The sequence below is a fragment of the Sparus aurata genome, chromosome 14, assembly GCF_900880675.1.
Source record: "Sparus aurata chromosome 14, fSpaAur1.1, whole genome shotgun sequence".
Classification (NCBI taxonomy): domain Eukaryota; kingdom Metazoa; phylum Chordata; class Actinopteri; order Spariformes; family Sparidae; genus Sparus; species Sparus aurata.
This window is the reverse complement of record NC_044200.1, coordinates 15435576-15457245: the sequence shown is the minus strand read 5'-3', so window position 1 is coordinate 15457245 and position 21670 is coordinate 15435576. Positions and strand designations below refer to the sequence as shown.

General features: G+C 40.3%; 1 protein-coding gene across 1 annotated transcript in view; it reads right to left on the bottom strand.

The window, feature by feature from the left end:
• The window catches only part of exoc4 (exocyst complex component 4), a 116229-nt gene extending 95767 nt beyond the window's left edge, over positions 1–20462 (bottom strand). The window contains exons 1-8 of the mRNA XM_030439459.1: positions 20355–20462; positions 19096–19285; positions 17214–17408; positions 13769–13962; positions 11865–11974; positions 9642–9742; positions 9338–9492; positions 4000–4174 (exon numbers count right to left, since the gene is read on the bottom strand). Coding sequence (XP_030295319.1) covers positions 4000–4174; positions 9338–9492; positions 9642–9742; positions 11865–11974; positions 13769–13962; positions 17214–17408; positions 19096–19285; positions 20355–20434 — 1200 coding nt within the window. The 5' untranslated portion in view covers positions 20435–20462. The remainder of the gene's footprint in view (positions 1–3999; positions 4175–9337; positions 9493–9641; positions 9743–11864; positions 11975–13768; positions 13963–17213; positions 17409–19095; positions 19286–20354) is intronic.
• Positions 20463–21670: the final 1208 nt, after the last annotated feature.

Genomic DNA, 21670 nt, shown 5'->3' with positions numbered 1-21670 from the left:
GGATCAACAAGTCAAGGAAATTATTACAAAAACATACATCAGCAGTTGATTAACTCTCCTGTGATGTTGATGTGGTAGATACGGGTGGAGTGAGGGAGGGTGGAGCTGAGAGACAAGAGACTTTGTGACACTGTGGAGATGGTAAACTCCACTGCGCTCCAGAGATATTTAAATATGACAGCGCTTCGGAGGGCAGAATAAATGTGACACATTGATTAAAATGTTGGGCGAGAACAACGTTGCGACGTCTGTGCCTCATATCTAATTAAAAGAGATCATTGTCTTCTGGCTGCTCTCTGGCACTTCAATTCGCCTCGTTTTTTACCGTGTTGATGAGCCAAGAGAAGGCACGGCATATCTAAACTCAAATGTATATTCATATATTTTTGGCACAAACACACCCTCATTTATTTAAGTGAATCTATGGGAATAAAATGATTCATTTGTGGAACAAATTTAGACTAAGACTAAGACAGAGAGGCAGACACAAGATCAGGAATTTATAAAAATGTGAACAAATATTTAAAATTGGTTAGGAATCGATGGTGGAAATGTGTTAACAGATATCCCCAAATCCCAAGAAAGGCAAACTTTTCTAAGGCAGGTACAGGTTAAATTTAATCAAGGTTAGTAGCAATTAATTGAAGCCTAAATTAAAGAATCTCAGACCTTGTTACACGCTTTCTTATCTCTAGAGTTCTCTAGCAAAAATGTCTATCTTTAAGGAATAAGTGCTTTCAGCGTCTATCCATATTTTTGAATGCAGCCTTAAAGTTCCTTGTCTGCAGAGAGGTAGCCACTCATTAAAAATGTGATTTGCACTCTGGTCACACACTGGCGGCAGACAACGGACACGGCAAGCAGTCACCCAGCCACAAATCCTTGCAGCATGCGCAAATGGCGAGCTAATTAACAAACTTGTACGCCTCCAACAGAACGGCCGACAAGGTCAAAGGGTGAAAAAAGTCAGGAGCAGGAGACACTCTGTGCCACAATATATATTAAATAGCACTCCCATTGAGGAGTCTTAATGAAGAATGCATGGGTTTTATGAACTGTGATCTTTTAGGAGCTTTGTTATGTAATTACCTCGTAGCGTATTTTTAATTCTATCTCAAAGGAAACTTGCGAGTTTTCTTGCGCGATGCTATCATACTGTATTTTTTGAAGACGAAAGTATATTAAACATTTATGTATACATACGTTCAAGTTACTCTGATGTCTTTGATAAAACAGACTGCTTTGAAGAACGGGATAGTTTCTGATGCAAAAGGAAAAAGGTGCAATCATTGATAGAGATAAGGAGTAGTAGAAAGCCACGCAGGGGAGTAAACTTCAATGTAAATTCAATAATGGTGTGAATAATCAATAGATATACTCACACACATTCAACAGAAAGCCACTTGAAATATTGCAAAGTGGCACTGAAACACTCCTTCCAGCATCCAGTCTTTTATGCCTTGAATCAATACTTCTACAGTGAAATTAGGCAGCAGAAGCATCTCCAGCATTTCTGAACAGGGATTAAGACCATTACATTGACTTTCAAAAGCTTGTTTACCTACTCCCCATTCTAAGCCTACCGGGCCGCAGTCGCACATTGATGAACGGCACTCCTCTGCTGAGGCCTTGTAACTGGGTGTGCCCTATGTTTCTGTCGGCTCTTGCATCTGTCTGCTGGTATGTCATGCGGAAAGGTCAACCTGGTTTCTCCACCCCACGAAGTGTGGAAAAAAATAGCACCTACCGAGAGGTTTCTGTTCATGTCAGAGATGTGAACTGCAATGAGCATGAGGCACAAGACAGGCAAGGATTCAAATGATTTAACTGTGGGGGAGAAAAGATACCAAAACGCAGTCTTCTTATGATTAAGCCTGTGTAACAATTATCACTTTTAAAAACGTGATAGGCAACATTTATGCATTGAAATGTCTAAAAACGAACTTTGTTATATATTTTGTTGAGTTGTATACTTTTATTCAAGATAACAATGTATTTGATTCAGTCCCTTGTCGCTATAACTTCCGATGAAATATCAGACAATATGCAAGAGAGGAAGGAATTCGGCAAACGGCGTTAATACATAAATGTGTCTATGAACATTTCTGCCTGAGTCATGTCAGATAGACTTTAATTGGCAATGATGAAAAGCCAATGATCCTATGCTACTTCACAAAGTCACCCAACTAAGTTTCTTTTTTATTGTTTTGATTAAGAGATCCCTATCGACAGAAGTTATATACTGCGGGTTTAAACTGTATATATTTGCAGGCAATATTGAACACATTTTTCTAAAAGAGTTACAGCAGTTATTGTAGCCAAACAAACTCATGATGAGGCACTAACAAAGATCTTAACCACATTTTGACCGATCCTGTGTAGGTTCCTGCCCCTTTGAGCGTCTTAAGGTGCAAGATAAGACCTGGCTCAGTATCCAATAAAACTCGACAGAGCCACTGAGGGAGCAGTAGGAATTTAATTTCTCTCATTGCTGATATGCGACTCTCCAGGACAGAGTGGGCTAAATGAGGGGGGTGAGAGGGAGTGTGGGAGTTGTGAGAGAAAAAGAAAGCAAGATAATGAGATTAAGAAGGAAATTACAAGGAGCAAGAGGGGTATGCATGCACAAGGTATTGGGAAATTGAGAGACTGTAATGCAGAGGCAGTAGGGAAAGATGCAGAGGAAGGAAAGAGCAAGGGAAATGGAAATGGAAAGTGGGAGAGAAAGACGAAAGAACAAGCAAAAGATGAGAGGAATGGCAAGAAGGGGGTGCGGGATGGACAAGGGGCCTTCATATTGATACAATCGGTCAGGAAATAATAACACGAGTGAGTGAATAAGAAAACCTCATTTCACGTAATGAGTATTCTAATCAAGAGATTACATTATCGCACATCGCAGAAACAGGGGAGAGTGGAGCCCCTGGCAACTGGGTGTTGGCAGTGATCGCAGACTGGGGAATGGCTTAATGCCTTCTATAACTGCGCTGGTACAGCAGAGCTATTACTGTACATGCCTATACACAATCACACCCTTGGAAAACACGTAAACACTCCTGCTTTTATGCATGCCAGTTGGAAAAAACTCAAGTTATTGGAAGCAGATGAGCCAAAGTGCACAAATTAGTAATAGAATTTATCCAAGCAACAGAGTTCTGTCTGTTTGTTAATTGTTCACACTATCATGATCAGTAGAAAATCAACATAAAGCTGCTAATCTTGGTCATATACAATTAAAACAATCAACCTCATCCCCAAATTCCAGTTAGCTAAAACAAGGTCATACGAATGAGAAATGCTTCAGAAATTGTCATAAATTAAAATAACACAACTCCCAGTGAGGGCGCATCAGGAAAAATCCTGTATTCTTCAGTATGAACACACACACACACACACTGATCGCTTTGAGAGCAACAACTGCCGCAGATTTCCCTCAGAGAATCACCACGGGTCAGCTCAACAGCTGCTCATCCCCTAAGCCAATCGAAGGGGAGCAGGGAGCACGAACCCAGCATAAATACACGCCAATTAAAGAACCTCAAATGAATCCAAGCAATCGAGCCTCCCCTGTCTTTTTCCTCTCGCTACTTCTCGCTGACAGACTGAATGCCATCCGTCACATCACTGCCAGTTTCTCTACTGTTTAATTTACCGTGAGAGAAGGTGAAATAAATCAGTGTTTTAAGAAAAGTGCCGGGTGGAAAATAAATTACGGATGGACAAATCACAATGACAGTGGATGGGAAATAAAAGCCTGGGGGTATGCCAGCAAGGGAAGACAAAACAAACAACTTCACCATGAAGGCACCTTGTTATAAGGTTCACTGCTGCAATATGTCTGCAATATGGCCCTATACTTAAAGTAGCAAAGGTGACACTGATTTTTAATTGATCTCTAGGGTCTTAATACTCCTCTTCAGCCCCTGCACACATCTTCTTACTTAAAACTATACAGAGAGCACATATATCAATGGTCTGAGTCACTGTTGCATATTTCACCTGCAGCACTGTCTGGATCTTGGCAGAGACGTCCGCCTGCTCGTAGAGTTTTATGCCCTCCTCGTGGGCCCCACCCTGCACCGCGATCTGCTGCAGGTGGGCCAACACCACGCTGTGAGCCTGGGCCACTGCCTTGAACTTGTCAAACAGAAGCTCCAGCAGCTCCAGCAGCAGCCTGTAGAGGGAGCCAGAGAGAGAAGAACGGGAGCGAGAGGATGAGACAGGGGAGTGATGGAGAGCAGAGAGAGGAGAGTTTAAAAAAAAAAAAGAGAGAAGAGGGAGAGAAGAAGTCATATTTAATAAAAACAATAAAACAAAACAGATGTGATCGGTTTTCGTACTTTGAGAATAAAAATAACATTTATTTTGTGAGATTTTTTCCCATGGTCTTGTCTATCTCAATCTAATTCAGGAGCTAAGGCATGCAGCATGTACAATATTCACTCGACAGTTTATTGGTTAAGAAAATACATCCTCCGAAATCACTTGGCCTTGGATTTATTTCTAAAGACAGCAGAGAGCCACCAAGGACTTCAGCTTCCGTTTTAATATAACAAAAAGGAAAGTGAGACCTAAAGTGTGGTGTGACTTCTTTGCTGCCTCTAGAAGGATGTACGGTATGTTCACAAACACACTCTAAAATGATGAAAAGATTCCTGTTCCACTCTGTTTACCAACAAAATAAAGGTAAATAGCATGTGAGAAATGCTATTTATAAATTCAACTTGATGTGAGGAAAACTACAGGCAAATCTATAGCTTTCCTGAAGAAAATGAGAGAGGTGATCCACCCAAAAATCATAACCGAGAGCACTTCACGGCACCAGCGTATGGCACTTCCAGGTTTTCATTCACATTTCCAATTTAGCAGATACTCACAGCCATTCTGACCCAGCACCTGGGCTGGCTATCGAAAAAAGCAGAGAACTGCCCGACCTGGACTCAAATGAACAGCTACTCTCATTAGTTCTAAATGGCTCTGGCTGAAGAAGAAAGCGCAGCCCAAACCAAACAGACCTTCCACTTGATCTGAGTGCTACGCTGTGGATCGGAAGCTCACAGTTGCCTCATCTACGCTAATGCTTTCATATGGACTTTGCTATACCTGTTTTCCGTGCAAGGACAAAGCTTTCAGAGTTAAGAGGGAACACAGGTTACATTAGCTGAGTCTGAATGAGTACCCAGTGCACCCATGCCAGTGAGTGCCTACTTTATTTTAGTGGAGATATTACTGTTATATGGACATAGTCACACTGTACATGTAACACTGGACTTTTAATACTCTCCTCTGGCATTTTAATTGGGTTTTATTTTACAGGAACTACAGTTTTCTTTCTTTTGAAGGCGACCACAGTTTGAAAGTTCAAAGTATGATTTGAAGCCCCTGATGGACTATTTCTTTCCTAGCTGAACCATTTTGTGAATCCCGAGACAGTGTCCAACTCTGTGTTACCCACATCTTACTCTGTCTAATTTATCGTCAGATTAGGGTCCAGCCAAATAATAATATCGCAATCTATTTAATAGCAATCATAATCCATCATCTAAATTGCTATTATCTACTCTTTTATTTTTGAAAAATGCCCTGTGGACTATAGCACGACTTGAAAACGTTTCTTAACTTGCAACATTAAAAACCCAAATTGCATTAAAGAGAGTTCTTTTTTTTTTTGCACAAGCTTCTCATCAGTGGTTACACTCATTATTTACATCACCCAAGGAAGTGCTGCATACAGTAGTTTGTCCAATCAGCATAGACATCTAGTTGGCGACATCCCTCTTTGGCATGTTCACAGATTTGGAAGATTTGAAACAGAAGCATGAAGAAATGAAAACCCCAAAAATTCACGATTCAAGTGAAAATTACATTGTGGACACCTTCACAATCGATGACAATCTAGAATTGTCAGGTCGCCTACCCTCACCAAACTGAATCTTTCCTTTGTTAATGATTAGTCAAAATAGTGGAGCTGGTGGCATTCCAGAAAAAGTTTCAGCCAGCATTCAAATTTAGGCTCCAAACTGGAAAAGCAGCAACTGCTGAAAGCAAACCATCTTCTATTAAATATACTCAAAAGCACCTGAGCCCATATCTAATTAATGCCAAGTTAGTAGAAACTACCACTGATTTAAATGCTGCAAGAAAAGAAAAAGTTTTGGGAAGTGGCCAAGGTTTCTTGGGGAGGTATAAGGATAATGTATAGGAGAGATGGATGGTTCACTAGGGGGCATTTTGGTTGGCTGTCTGTCACTACTCTGGCAGTAGCAGCGAGTAAATGTTATTAATGGAGAGGAAAGCAGGCACAAATCACTATGAGCAATAACTCAGCCAATGGAAGATGTTCGTGAGACAAAGAGAGGAGCTGCGAAATGCCAACGAGTCAAGGAATTCTCTCTCTCTCCCTCCTTCCCTCCCTCTCTCATGCATAAACATGAAGGACTGACGAGGAACATACATCGTGAATACCACCTTCCAGAAATGGATAAAACAATACGTGTTCATGTATGCATGCACAGAGGCATATAATGTATGGCTCTGACCTTGGAACTACTTCTCTGTGTTTGATATCCAAGTACAAATCTGAGCTACTTGTACTTCGGTATATCCATTTCGTGCAACTATATACTTATAAACTACCTCTCAAAGGTAATTACTGTGTTTTTTACTCCACTACATTTGTCTAACAGCTTTAGCGTCATGTTACTTTACAGATTACAATTATCCGTACATTTGCTATTCAGTAAAAAATTACACATCTTGGAATTTGGTGATTTCAAGTATGACTTGAAAGATGAAGTCCTCCAAACTTGAAAACACTCTCTCATCTGAGGGCCTTTTTTCCTCAGTCAGGTCAGATACATTTTCATTGATAATGGTGGTTGTTTAACAGTGAATCCAACAACTCCCATGATCCCAAGCTGCTTCATAATCACAACCTCATCAAACCACGTCTGCTGTTTTCATTGTTTTGACTGAGAGACCCCTGGAAGCAGAAATTACATGTTGTGAGTTCAAGCACGATTTGAATGCAGGACTCTGGAGTATTTCAACAATGTGGTCTTAGTACTAAAGTAAAAGATCTTAATACGTCTTCCACTGCTGCACACACACACAAAGTGTAGACAACCCAAGCCTCCTCATTATCTCCCAGTGGAGGCCTTCCTAATCTATATCGTCTGTTCTTTGAGGCCTCACTTCTCATTTCCCTCCAGGATCGAAACGGATAAACACACGCCTGATGACCAGCCGGGAGAGACAGCAGGGAGCACACACGTGGATGTGCAGCCCCTGACAAACTGACCAACAGAACATCCACATGTGTATCTCTTTCATTTTGGGAGGACACTGATAGTGACAACATTATATTGTCATTAGGTTAATCTATAATGCCATTTCCATAAAAAGGGGTTAATGAATGTTGAAAGAACCCTTTTAAAAATACAATATACAAGAGGACATAAAGTAAGAAACACATATTAGTGCCTCTGAAGTTTCCAATGACCACTCAACTGTACAGGCAGGAAAAAAAAACTGTACAAAAAGAAGACAAGCAATCAATCTCGTGATCAATGTGCTTTTCTTGTTTTTAAATTGGATTTAAAATACATGGCCATTTATTTTAATGTTCTGTGGTCATTCAAGCATCTCTTCATTAAATCAGCTCTGTTTCTACGCGATTCAGATAACACTCAGAATCTCATATACACCAAAAATAAAGGAAAAAGAACTGGGGCTCCGTTTGCGATAGAATTTGAAAAAAGACGATACGGGTTTGACAAGTCTGATTTGATGTAAATGAAACTAAGCTACTCACGGATCAGTGGTGCATGCAAATATATTTGGCACGTGGAGTGCGAACCTGTATGGAGTAAAATCTAGTGAGAGAAGTTGGAAATGAAAATGCACTGCTAATGTGGCTGATCGCAGAGGATGTGAATGAGAACATAAACCTCCGAGAGCAAGCCACACACGCTGCCATATATATGCTGTAAAGTGCTTAAGTGTTGCCTGCTAGTCTGCAGTGCTATAAAATATAGTGTGCAATATGCAAGACCATTGTTCCCTACAAGTGGTACATTGGTAGGAGTTTCCATAGCAACAAGCCCTGACTTTAAATTGAAGTGAACATGTGCAGAACTAGGTGTGTATGCATCCAATTGCCAACACACTCACACACTCACACACCTCTAAGTGTTCGCCCAAATGCACACAAATACAGTGTTAAGCGCTCACACACATATACATTTAAAACAATCTGTAAGGAGTGGGGCTGGGAATGAGCTACACGGTGGCCTATCACACTGAGGTCAGATGAGATTCAGCAGGCAGCAGGAGGAGGAAGAGCAGACGAGGCCAGAGAGAACATTCCTGACAGAAAACAAGACGTTCCTCTTAAATGGATCAGGATCAGTGGACTGAGACCTGTGTTTCCCCAAGTCTGCCCGCTCCGTGCATGTCTGCAGGAGCTGATGTGACTGCTTTTTAAAATGTAGCAGTCCTCTACGCCAGGTGGGAAGTTGTTTGTGTGTGTGTATGGGTGTGTTTAACCATGACTTGTCTAGGTTTAAAGCAGCAGAGAATCTGTTTTCATGGTCTGAGGCAGGCGTGCCTTCAGTCCTCGCCTTTACTGTGTTTCATACCTGGTTGACTGTCTGACTATGAACACCCTGGGGCTGCATTCAAAACATGGTGTCCACTGCCTTTACTGTCAGCTTTAAATATACCTAAAAGACTTGCTCCATGTTAACATCAAAAATGGGCTAATCCAAGCTTATTAGTATTTAGAAACAGCTGTAATGTATAAGTAAGAATCTGCATGGAGGGGACGTACATTTCTAACCTTTACAAGACACAGCAGAGAGCGCCGGCATTGTGCTTTATAACACTGGGAATTGATTCTACTGAGAATACTATAATTACAGAGAAATAAGCGAGCAGGCTGCTTTAATAAAACTGTTGCATGGATACACGACTGAAGGGATTACAAGTGACAGGTCTTGTTTTAGTGGTAACAACAGTTGCTGCATACTGCTGTTAATAGTGATCATTGTGGAAGCATTTCTAATGCTACTAATATTTCCTTACACCACATACTCATTTCCAAAAGATGGCCACTGCCAAAACTGCTTACAGTTTTCTCTTAATGGCTACCTTTTTCCTATATCTCTTAATTTACTATAAATTATTAACCTTGAGTGTTCTGCATTTTTTCACTGAGCTGGAGCAGTCCTCACTCTTCAGGGAACTGTTCTCCACTCGAAGGAAGCCAAGATATGTCATCATAGTACCTTCCTCCTTCAGTGTACCTTCCTTATCCTCCCCTGTCTCTTTACTGTACCTTGGCTGGCTCTCCTGGGCCAGGTTTTCTCCTCTCTGGTAAGCGTGGTCAGCAATTTGAGTGGTGGACCTCTTGACAATCTGTTTCAGCTCAGGTTCCAGCCGCTCCATTATGGCTTTGATGGTCTCTGGGATTTTCTTCAACTTGGCCAGAGCCTGAGGAAAAAAGGAAAATACACTTTTATACACATACACTTTACATGAAATAAGGCAAAATGAAATAACAGCATAGGATACAATAACTGAGGTGATTAAAATTCACAATTAACGGTCAGTGTGGCATTGAGTAATGGTCATGCATGCACCTTAATGAGGATGCCCATGAACTCGGCACTGTTCTCCTCTGGATCCACCTCAGGAAGGTCAGCTTGGCTCAACTCTCGTGCATCCTGCTGCAGCTCACGCACTAAATAAGGTATATACATACGCATAATAGGTTAGTACTATAAATGCTTACAAAATATTTGCAGGCGTAGGGATGTTGTTATTTTGACAGCAGACGATTGTTAAAAGACAATAACAAAAAAGAGAAATAAAAAGTCCACACACTGTTTAACTTGCATGTTTATAAACTAATTATTGTCTTTCTTGTTTTCTAGCAGCCTGGTCAAACTAACATCTCAAATCTACAGTATTTTACCGAGTACTTTCCTCAACATAACAGAACTGAGATTCATCTCTCACCTTTTTAATAACACACTAAAACTAACAGTAACAGCTTCTAACTGTATTAATACACAAAATCTTTCTCTTGTAAAGGCACACACCTGCACCTATTCAGTTATCCTCCCCCCTTCCACGCTCTCTCCATCTGACTTAGCCACATTAGCGATCAAATTGAGAGTGGCAGCATCGAATGATGCTCTAATTTCCATTAGATGGGGCCTCCCAATTCCCCATCAAAGCGCGTTAAGAGAGTTAATGTTTATGGCAAGTTAATGGACTTTGGGTGTATTTCCTCTTTTCCCCCATTCCAACTGTAGTTTGTGTAATAATTATGACAATTACTAGCAACAAATGAGGTGCTCTAATGCTGTTATACAAAATGGCAAGCTAGGTCGTTGATGGAAGGCGGCTGTTGTGTCGTGACCACAGTAGTTAGCATGACGGTGTATAGGCACTTACTGCCTGCCGGTAGATAATTGCCAGTGTTCGCTTTGCATAATGTGGGGGAAACAGTGGTTTAGCTGTTACTTTAAAACCTACAGGGTGGGTGAATTGAACAGCTATTTATTATGTATTTGTGGTCATTTGCATATTTGTGTGTACATTTCTCTGCTTAGGGTCACGGCATTCACATGGTGATGTAGTGAGTAAGGTGAGATGGAGTAAGAGATACATCAAGGTTGTAGCTGGCATCAACCCTCAGTGAAGTAGTTAAAGGCAAAAGGGAAAGAGATAGAGAACGACAGTTTAATTAAACAACCACTGGATGGCATAAAAATGTCAGCTCCATCATTGCTTTTAGGGAAACCTTGCTCTCAGGAGCCAATCATATGCTAATGCTGTTAATCTGTCACTGCCACACTAGTAAAGCAGAAGCAGCAATAAGCTAATGTATGTGTTGATACTCAGTATGTTATGTATGGCGTGTGGTTGCCTGGTATCTATAAGGCTAAAAGGAAACGGTGAGCTGCTAACTTAGAATGCCAACAGTGGGTGGTGAAAAAGTGCCAGGCTTAATATAAAAACTCAGAAACACCAAGGGAACGCCAAGTTATTGCAGGATTAACTTTTTTCATTATCTCCTTGTTTGCGTTCTTCTGTGCTCTGCCTGGAAGGGATGCAGTGCCGACTCTACGCCCCTACAACCAAGAGAGAATTCATACATTCCTGAATACAGTTATAGCCTGCATTATCGGTCCCTGCTACAGCGCTGGTTACCAGTTTGAGTGTAATGAATGCTGCTCCCCTGCTGTGATGACAGAGACGCTGGGTGACTGATGGTACAGATAGGGGGGACAAGATGATTATAACGTTAGCAAGGGAAATGTGTATTATGTTCACAGTTGAAGATGTTATGACATATACCGCAAGAAGAGAAATGTGGGTGTGTGCCTGTGTGGAAAGCAGTGTGTGAGGAAAGAGGTATCAGTCGTGTTTTTGGTAGCATTGTCAACGAATTCAGATCAGCAGATTCTGTGTAACACTATGTGTATGTGTATGTGAGAGAAGGGTTGGCAACACGCACCCATAATGACATGCAAATGAATGTAAGCCAGAGCGATGCTAATGACTTCATTATCGCTAAGAATATCACCAGAGTGAAATAAAATTGCAAATGAAAATCCACACACTTTGTAATCCAAAGAGAGCAACAACACTGCTTTGTTGATGTGTTTATCTCCATAGTGCTCTTAATGTATGCAATTTTAACGGAGAGGAAAAAACATATATCTTGTGTTTTTTCATAAAACACCCTCTTAAAAATCCCACTTCTTATTGATTCTTTCATTATCATCTTGTCACCATCTTTTATCCATTAGGTTTCTCTTACTCTTCTCTCTAATATAATCTGAGGATCGTACCACTGCTGGATCCAGGTGTGCTGAACTGTGATGATTCCAAGAGCTTGCGTGGGGTAGACAGGCTGCTGACATCCAACACAGCCATTGGAGACGTGTCTTTGCCTGTGGAGCTGTAAAAAAGAGGAAAAAAATTTGATAAAACAAGTCATGTTTTTTAATATTATGCTTTCTTTCTCATAAATTAAATCCAGAAATCTGAAGTAATAGCTTTTTTATACACATATAAACGTTTAGTATGCGCCAACAGAAATGCACCCACTAACCTGCCTTTCTCTTACAAAAACAATCGACTGTTATAACAAAAAGCCTTACATCTCTGGGTGGGATTGGTGCTGCCTTCAAATGAGCCATTTATCAAACCTTAAGCCGGAGGTGGAAGCAATCCAGGTCCTTTAAGTTGGGCGGTATAAACACTGTGTGCCTGTTAAGTGAGTGGGGTGTATGGAGGCTGGTTTGTTGTTAGAGGCGACCCAATACAGGAAGGCCAGGGCCTGTCACTGGCTGACCCTCAGTAATAAATCACTGTACCTCACCAACCCTCCGCCACCATAATTACTGCACCCCACACACACACATAAACACACACGCTTGTGTAAAAGTGCAAAGAACACTCTGGCTGAACGCCACCCAGGGAACACAAGGGCATCAACGGTGTGTTCCAAGCCACTGTGCCACATTATATCTAATAAGTAATGGGGCTACATCATGAAATTAAGAAATTGTTCCTCGGGTCACGAGGGCTTAGCCGGGGTTATTCTCCTAGTCGGTGCAAAACCTACTTCATCATTGCATGAGGCATCACTGGTGTCAAATGTGGACGTTGAATTCTGCCACTTTATTTATTTACTGCCAGTAATTTGCAACTGACTATATCTCCTTGGTTTAAAAAATGGTTTGTGTCCTGGCAACTAAGCAATACAATGTGTAAAATAGCACCTAGCATGACTCCAAGTATATATTTAATAACTGCCTGAGAGAATCAGTGATTTTTTCCTTTTAACAATAAATGATGTGGGGTGTTTTTCATCTGTTTTCTTCTGAGCTTCCTAGCACAAAGTACAGACATAAAGAAGCAGAGCAACAAGTTATACCAAGTCTAATTGTTTTTGTCAGTAATTGGCTTGGTTTCCATACAGTAAATAATTGGGAAGTTGTCCCAGCAATGGACTAACTTATAATGAAGGAACATCTATACAGTTTAAACTTTTGAAAAAGAAGAAACACTTTGAAGGCTACATTTCTGTTGACTACATAATAGGCCAACAATAAAGGCTTTTGGTATCTCAGACCACACAAACTGGCTATAAGATTATTTTGTTTGTCTGTTTTCAACCTCACTCCCCCAGTCTCTTTCAACCTTGCACACTATAGAGTATATCAGTGATAAATCTGTTGGAAAATAAAATTATATTGATTTATTTTTGCGGTGTAGACAGATAAAATAGTATCTACAGCTTTGCTGAAGCTAATGGGATGGTTAAAAATGTAATGAAGTGAAATATGAACCCTCATCCCCATCTACTGTACCTCAAAGTTTTCTTTTCTTGATATTTTATTTGATGTTATTTACTTCTAAGACTACAGAAGCTAATAGGGCTTGTGAAACTGATCACTCACATACATCTTCAAGTTGACAGGGGATCAGGCTTTGGCATAATAACTTCAGTAGAAGTCTTAGCAACAACATACATCTTTGACATAACTTCCAAACCTTATATCCCTATATCCGTCAGACTCTATTGTTGTTATCGTTAGCTCGATTATTTTATGTTTTTAAGTACAATTCTATCCAAATCTTACATATTGCTCCCTTAAAGTCTTATTTTCAATTTTCCATTCTTGTGAGCATACACAAAGTTTTAAAAATATAATATGTATAAGGAATATAAGAAACTGCCCCTTACCCTGGGAGGCGAGCAGCATTTTTGTCCTTGTTCTTGAGTCCCAGTCGACTCGTGGACTTGATGTAGAGGTGTCGGTGCAGCTCATCAATGAGTACAAGGTGGATGTTGAGCTTTTTGCTGTGGAGCTCCAGGCGCAGATCTCCAAGCCCCTCTACCTGCAGCAGGGGGCCTTCCAAGGACTCAACAGCTGACACCTGCACATGACAAAATCACAGTGTATCACAGGTTATCCTTAGCTGTGCTTTTGAAGTTTTATGTCTGATCTTACCCCTTTTGCAGCCAGACTACCTGTTGTTTCCACTACCTGTCAGTAGCAGACAGTAGAAAGGCAAAGAAAACAAATGTACAGGAGAAAGAGAGCCCAAGTACAAAACAGCCAAATGATGAAAATCTAAATTTTAAAATGTACATAAAACTTTCACAGCAAGTGAAAAACAAGCACAATACAAACAACATCAGAGTTTGGAGGGAAGGCACATCCATCATTCAGAGGAGTCCACATGGTCATATTGAATTCTAACCCACTTATTACGGTATAAAAACTACAGGACAGAAAATTGCTGACATCTTAGCCCGTAACATGAAACCAAAAACCATATTGTCCATCCCTAATGAGATTTTCCCTTTAGTCTATCTCTAGCTAGATGTTTATATACAGTATTTTGTGCCCAAAAACTGATCCTAATTCTCCTCCAGCCTTCTTCAGTCATGCTATTCATTTCTACCAATTCCCTCCTTACCTCTTTTTTTAGTTTTTGTTAGCAGCAGCAGTTGTCACATGTTTAATAAATCTGCATGCCATTAAATAAAATGTCTCACTCTGTATCTGTGCTTTTACTGTATGTGTATCTCTGTGAAAATTTCAAGGGCACTAATGGCTCGATGATAGCACTGTGAGGAATATTTGCATGGCCAGGGCAGGCCAGGAGGGAATGGGTAGCAGGAGGGGAGGACGCTGGGCAGGGGGCATGGGTCAAGTGTGTGTTGATGCAAATGAGAGTCACATTAGTGACAAGATGAGCTAATGCGCTGATGATCAGCCTCCTTTGGCCTAATAGAATAACTCGGCATGTCTGCAAGGATTTGTGCGTCCTCTGTGTGTGTGTGTGTGTGTGTGTGTGTGTGTGTGTGTGTGTATGTGTGTGTGTGTGTGTGTGTGTACACACCTCTCAGATGTGTCTGTGTATGATTATACGTGTGTGATTGTATGACTGTAAATCATTTAACGGGGGGTATCTCATTACCAGTGGGTTGGGATGACAGAGGAAGGCTGGTTAACATCATTAGGGGGCCAGGCCTGTCAGCATAATGAGGGATATAAAGCCTCCAGTGGATTTGTTTGGGAGCTGGAGGGATGATGAGAAGGACGAAGAGAAGAGAAGAGAAGAGAAGAGAAGAGAAGAGAAGAGAAGAGAAGAGAAGAGAAGAGAAGAGAGTCTGACAGTTTATCAGTAGGCTCTGAGCTCCAAGGGGGGGTGTCAGCAGTTGTATGTGTGCGCACCTGGGTTTTGTGATACTACAGGAACAAAGGAACGAGAGAAGATACTGATGAGCAGAGGAGAGAGAAGGAGAGGACTTTTTCTGGAACTAAGGCCAGTCTCGTTTTTTAACCAACCCCATGGGGTCTAAGACTGCCATTCAATAGCAGACAGAGAGCATAGTCTGAATTCTAATTGTCAACCCTTAGAGATAAGACTCTCTCTCACACACACACACACACACACACACACACACACACAGTGTTATGGAGCGCGAATGACAGTGAAGGAGAGAGAAAGAGGCTTGGAAGTCTAGTCCTGGCTAGTCTACTCTTACCACACTACACAGCTACATAATAGCAAAGACACATGTGTTGTGAAAGAAAGACAAACAGACAGACAGATTGAAAGAAGATGTAACAGAAGGTGCATGTGAAAACCAAGGAGACCTTAATCTGACAGATAAGTGCTGCAACAGGTGACAGATGGGAGTGGGCCTCGACACAGGCAGTATGATGCAAATATAATTCTTAGACAATTTCAAATATATCTAAACTGTTCGATGAGGAGGTTTTTCTGAAAATCTACAGAGAATTTCACTCCGTGGGCATAGCATTCCTTTTGACCAGTTTCAAGTGCAACCACAGTTAGTGTTGAGAGGTTTTCTTTCCACATCTACACACGCAAGGAATTTTTATTTTAAATTTCCAACGGAAAATGGTAGTCATGTCATTTATATACAGAGATTGGCAGGTGAATAGTTATTCTAATAAAGACAATATTTTAACACCAGTTCATATTAAATTCCTTGGCTTATACAGGCTGCTTGACCTCTGAGTGTCCAGCATGTTTGTTACTGTAATTCATTTCATTCCAAGCTATAATTTTAGCTCACAAAATAATTTAATCCATCCCGCAATAGGGCAAAAACTACATGTTGAAATAACCAAATGTGCTTTTTTCAGTGTTGTCATCCTGCCATTTTATAATCGGAACTAACATCCTTGACTTTGGATTAAGTGTAGGTTTTTCAAAGTGGACTTCTCATATATTATTTATTCATGAACTGTATAAATATGTCACCAAAGCGAAAGGTAGAGTGAATGCATCCATCCACCAGCATTTTGATCTGCAGAGGCAAATAAAATGTGCTTTTAAGTGTGCTTTTTTTTTTTTTTTTTTTTTTACATAACAGGGAAACTGCACCGTCCTGATCAAGTCAAGCACATTTGAAGTTTGCAAGACAGAGGCGAAGCGTCCAACTGACTTTGAACTTTCCACAACCTTTCAAACGCGCTGCACTGACTGAGCGCAGGTTGAATGAGGTTCCCACTTCTCTCCACGCCCACAAGGATTTTCATGGTCCTTTGGGCATACCATCATTCCTCTTTTTTCCTCCTCCTCAGATAACCCCATTCGAGCAAACTAATTATTACCAAAGTCTGAAGGAAGATGTGTGGGAGTGACAGAGGAAGGGGGAGAGGAAATGGAAGGTAGGGAACAGAGAGATCACAGAGTCTGTCCGTTTAGTCCTCAATGCCATCCTCCAGCTCCCCTGCTGAGCATACTGCAAACACACATCAAAAGAACAAAAGTACAAGTAGACGTTCACACCTGCAGCGCCCTCACTGCACTACGGTGATGTTCGCTTGAAGTAAAAGAGTTGCATCCAATGGTCTGTTCAAGGCTAGAGGAGGACTCTTTAAAGGGATGACAGGCACCAGGACATCAAACTAGGCTGCAACACTTCATACCCAGAACTATAATATTGCCTCATGTGCATCTACATATATGTCAATGTGTATTCCAAAAACTTCAAAAACCTTATCTTGCTCCTTTGTCCATTCTTCAATTTCTTCCCCTCACCAAACAGGAGAAAACATCCTGAAATACTGCACAGCTCACACATGCTCAGGCATACAAAAATTATCCGAGCCAAACACATCTCTTGCCATCAGTCCACTCACCAGCATATCTGTGGCGTGAAGGTAGTGCTTGCTTGCCATATAGGCCTCCAGCCGTTGAGGCACCTGCTTGATGCTTTCGATTTCATCCAGCAGCTGGAGGACGTGCTTGTGCTCAATGCCCTCTATCCACAGCTTCCTCAGCTCGTCCCTTTTGCAGTGGAGCAGCATCTTACAAGACAGGAGGTTTTCTTTCACCTGCAGGAAAGCGTATGTTGAAATCCAGACAAGATAGACACAATACTAGTCCACAAGGTACATTTTTGCAACATCAGCGCTTATAAACAAAAGCATTTTAGATCAAGATATTACTACAAATACACCTTCTAAAAAGACATACTGAAGAAAAATACTGTTCTGATTAAATCTGAATCAAAAATGCAATAGTGTAAAAAAAAAAAAATTCAGGCTAGCACAAGAGAGATTCTGATTGAGCTAGCCATCTAGGCTGTTCCTGTCCTATTTTTAAATAATGTTCAATTTCTTAGTTTGGCCACTAAAAACATGAAGCTTTGTTAGCAATGTCAAGAATGTGAGATGTTGAATCTCAGGAGCCAGCAGAAGATGTAAAAATAGAGGGTTGCCTTTTGCCACACGACTAAAAGCTTTAATCAGAGAAACTACATTTCCTGTGACACAAAACAATGGTTAACAGTAATAAATGTGATATAAACTTATAAACACTTATAGTATCAAGTTAAATACCCATTAAGAATGTATAAGTATTTAGTGTAGAAATTGTGTGAAATACTATAAAGAAATACAGTTTTTGTCATTTTCAACTGCATTGAAACCATTGAGAACACCATTACATGAAATGCACACCTACACATGAGTTTTCACTACTGGCTGATTTAGACCTCAGGTTAAATTTGGGTAGAACTATGCTCAGAGTTTGCAAAGGGAAAATAGTACAAGCACATTAGAACATAAGCCATTCTCAGAGCTGACATAGTGACGTTTTACAGTATGAAAATCACAGGTGTAAGAAATGAAATTAATGATTTCAGCATTCCAGCCAAGTGCATTCAGGGCACTTCAGCTTTGGAAGTCCCTGCCTGAGGATAAGAGGCTTACGGAATCAAATTTTCACACTGTTTTATTTGATAGCCTACATGTTTTATCTATGTTGTATTTTTCTTCTATTATTATTCCGTACATTATTCCATTACATTTTCATAATTTAATTGTCTGTCTCATTTTAGGCTCCTCATAGCAGCCCTGAAATGTAAATCATGTAAAAATCTTTGCAAATTTGTTTAGAAAAAGTGATTACAGTTTTTTTTCATCTACTGTAGCTGCTTCTGATTCAGGAGCCTGGTATTTTACACGCTGGTTAACTGTCACACCATCATGGCTTTCTGGGAATTTTTAATAGATCAGAACCATTGTTAATGTTATTAGTATCACCTGTGCTTTTTCTACTATAACCATTAAAAATGTCTACTGTGCAAAAGGCCAACAGTAAAAAGGAAATGTATTTCTTAGTTCATCATTAAAGATACCTTTAAAAATGTCTGTTTTTATCCTGCTAAGAGAAATTATTTTTTGTAATTATGTCCAGGGGACTAAGGAGTCTGACTTCAGCTGATGATTGTTAAGTAGGCAGTTTTGTTCTTGGGTGAACAGGATTTGAGTAAATACATTAAGTCAGTCTTTTAGTCTCTGAGAGTAAAAAAAAACACCTAAAAACTGAGATAAGAGACCCTTTATATGTATGAAAAGACAAATGAAAATGTGTTGTTTTTTAATTACACATCTTAAAGTCACTGCTTTGAAATCCACCAGAAACAATAAAAGCATTAATTCTGTAATCATTTTTAACAACCTTCCTGATTCATTTATCCACTGTGCATTTTTGTATACACGTCTCTCCTTTTTCTACCTGTTTGATCTTGTTGCGGGAGCTGGTGATGCGCTCGGTGATGCTCTGGTAGGTCCTGATGGCTGTGGTGAGTTCGGCATAATGCTGAACAATCTGCTGATCTAGATCCCTGTCGCATGTCTCAAAGGCCTCTTCCAGACGACCCTTCTCTGTCTCCCTGTCCTGCACATCGTCGCTGCTGGACAGAGTCCTGCATCAGAGAGGAAGGAGAAGAAGGGCAGAATTCAACTCAGTAAAGATATCCTTGAATGTGATTGAAGCACCAATGATGAGAGCAGGAAATGGCAATAAGAATTTTAATACTTAATTTGCATTAAGTATGAGCTTCAGAAAAGCACTTGAAGGCAGCCTAGACTATAAGAAGAAAAACAGTAGTATGACAGTCAGAGTACAGCACTTTGTATTCCGTTACAACCGTACAGCATGGGAAGCATGACAATACATTGCTGCTGAAACAAACTGATCTAAAAGAAGCGTAAAAAGTGTGTTTGTAAAATGCAGCATTCTCTCATATATTTGGCAGAATATGCTAATTGTATCATGTTAGTAAAAAATAATCCTTCATGTACATTACTTAAATTTGTTTCCATCATTTCCATGTACATTTTCCTTTCTCCGAAAGAGTTTTACAAGAGTATTTGAAGGCTTTGAAGTGAATGACAGCTGTCAAAACCGTTACAGGGGTCACATTGAGGTCACAGTGTGTATCTCTAAAGTTTAGGCTCTAAACTTCAGAGGCTGATTATCTCCAGCTTCTGTGTTCCTACACAAGTTTAACTTTATAAACCTAGACAGCTCGTCACACAACTGGCAACTGTTGTTGAAGCGAAATCTCCGATTCAAGCTTGCTGCACTTCATTGAGCGACGATAAAGTACTTCAATGAACATCGGACAAAAGATTTTCCATCCAATTGATCTGATCTATTGGACATAATTGGGAATTTGTGATACGAATTATCAATTAATTTCAGATAATGACAGCCACAGCAAAAATTCAACCTCTTCTTCTGCTTTATAAATAAATACAGCTGCTGTTCACATTAACCGGCACGTGTTCTCGTATTTAAGACTACGAAATGTGCGAGCTTGCGTTCATTTCATGTAATTAACAATACAGGAAGGATGTTGCTAACATGTAGCTTTAGCATGGAAGCTAGCTGTCAAACGGTGTCCGTCCACGAAAGCGAGCATAATTCAAGAGCTACAACACGTCTTACCGGAGGCGTTGAGTTCGTATGAACAACGTTGCAAAACTTACCTTATGACAGATATGAGAAGACCAGACGGGTCCTTGTTTTTGCTAACTGCACTCCTGTATCTCCCTGTGTCAGCTGCCATTTTTTCCAGCTGCGGCACCCAAACAGGAAGAGAGGCGCGCGAGGTTAGACGGTGGAATTCTGGGAGTTGTAGGTTTACAAGGGAAAGTCGTTCTGCACATTTTCTCTGACTTCTGCTTGAATAACAGACACAAATGTAAAGCGTATGGTGTGACTAAAATGTTATAGGCTAAAGAAAATCGGACTTAAGAAAACATTGTTTGCTTTTTGTTTTTTAAACAGGTATTTTACACCCCAACTTCGAAATTCAGCAAATGAGCAACGTAACTCAAAACTTAAATAGGACATGACAATAGTTTTTGTTTTAATAGATATATATTTTTATTTTAAAAAATAGTGTGTTTGACAGACCAGGAGTTTAAGTAATTAGAATAATTTCTGAACGTATTCGTAAGTGATCTTAATCAACAGGGATCTCCATGATTAGCATAATAAATTGTTGAATCCAGCGTTTTGTGGTAGCCTATATATAGTGCTTCTAGTTGCTGTGTGGTGACTTTTAATGCAATATAGGTTTTTTTCTTCTTTTTAGTATTTTTCTATATCGCGATAGCAAAAAACTGTTTCATGATAACATTTTCAATCAAGTCCTCTCGAGACTGATAAAAGAAAGGTTGAGCTGAGAAGAATAGAGAAACACAGTGAGTGTCAGTGAGTTAATAGCCTCCCCCATTTAGAACATATAGTGCTGGATTTGGCGGGCTCTCCTATGCTGTATCTCTGACAATCTCTGCTGTACCGATGAGAATGGGAGAGAGCATTGATTCTGGAGCAAAGGAGGTCGATTCCCAGCAGCCTGGGCCCTGATTGATGCGCTGGTGGACTGACGAGATAACATTGTGGGTGATCTTTGTGTCTCTTCCAAAAAAAAAAGAAACAATCGCTGTGTCATGCAGGAGCCACTGTTTTTCTTTTGACGGCGCCAAGCTTCCCAGGTCCAAGTTTAATTTTGAAGTTCTTATCACCTTTCCCTGCAGCCCATGTCCCATCAATCCAACTAATCTACAGGGCTTCTTTTCTCCAATAACCCCGAACCAAGGTTATTTCTTTCAGCTTGATGTGTGTTTGGACACTAAGTGATTGCTTTGACTGACTGACCTGTGTGTGGATTAAATACAAGGGCAGTAAGGTCTTTGTAGGACATGCCTTTGTGATCTGTTAATGTATAGATCTAAATGCAAATGCTTCATCTCAATCACTCTGTGTCCTTCATCTAAAGAAAATATACATACTATAG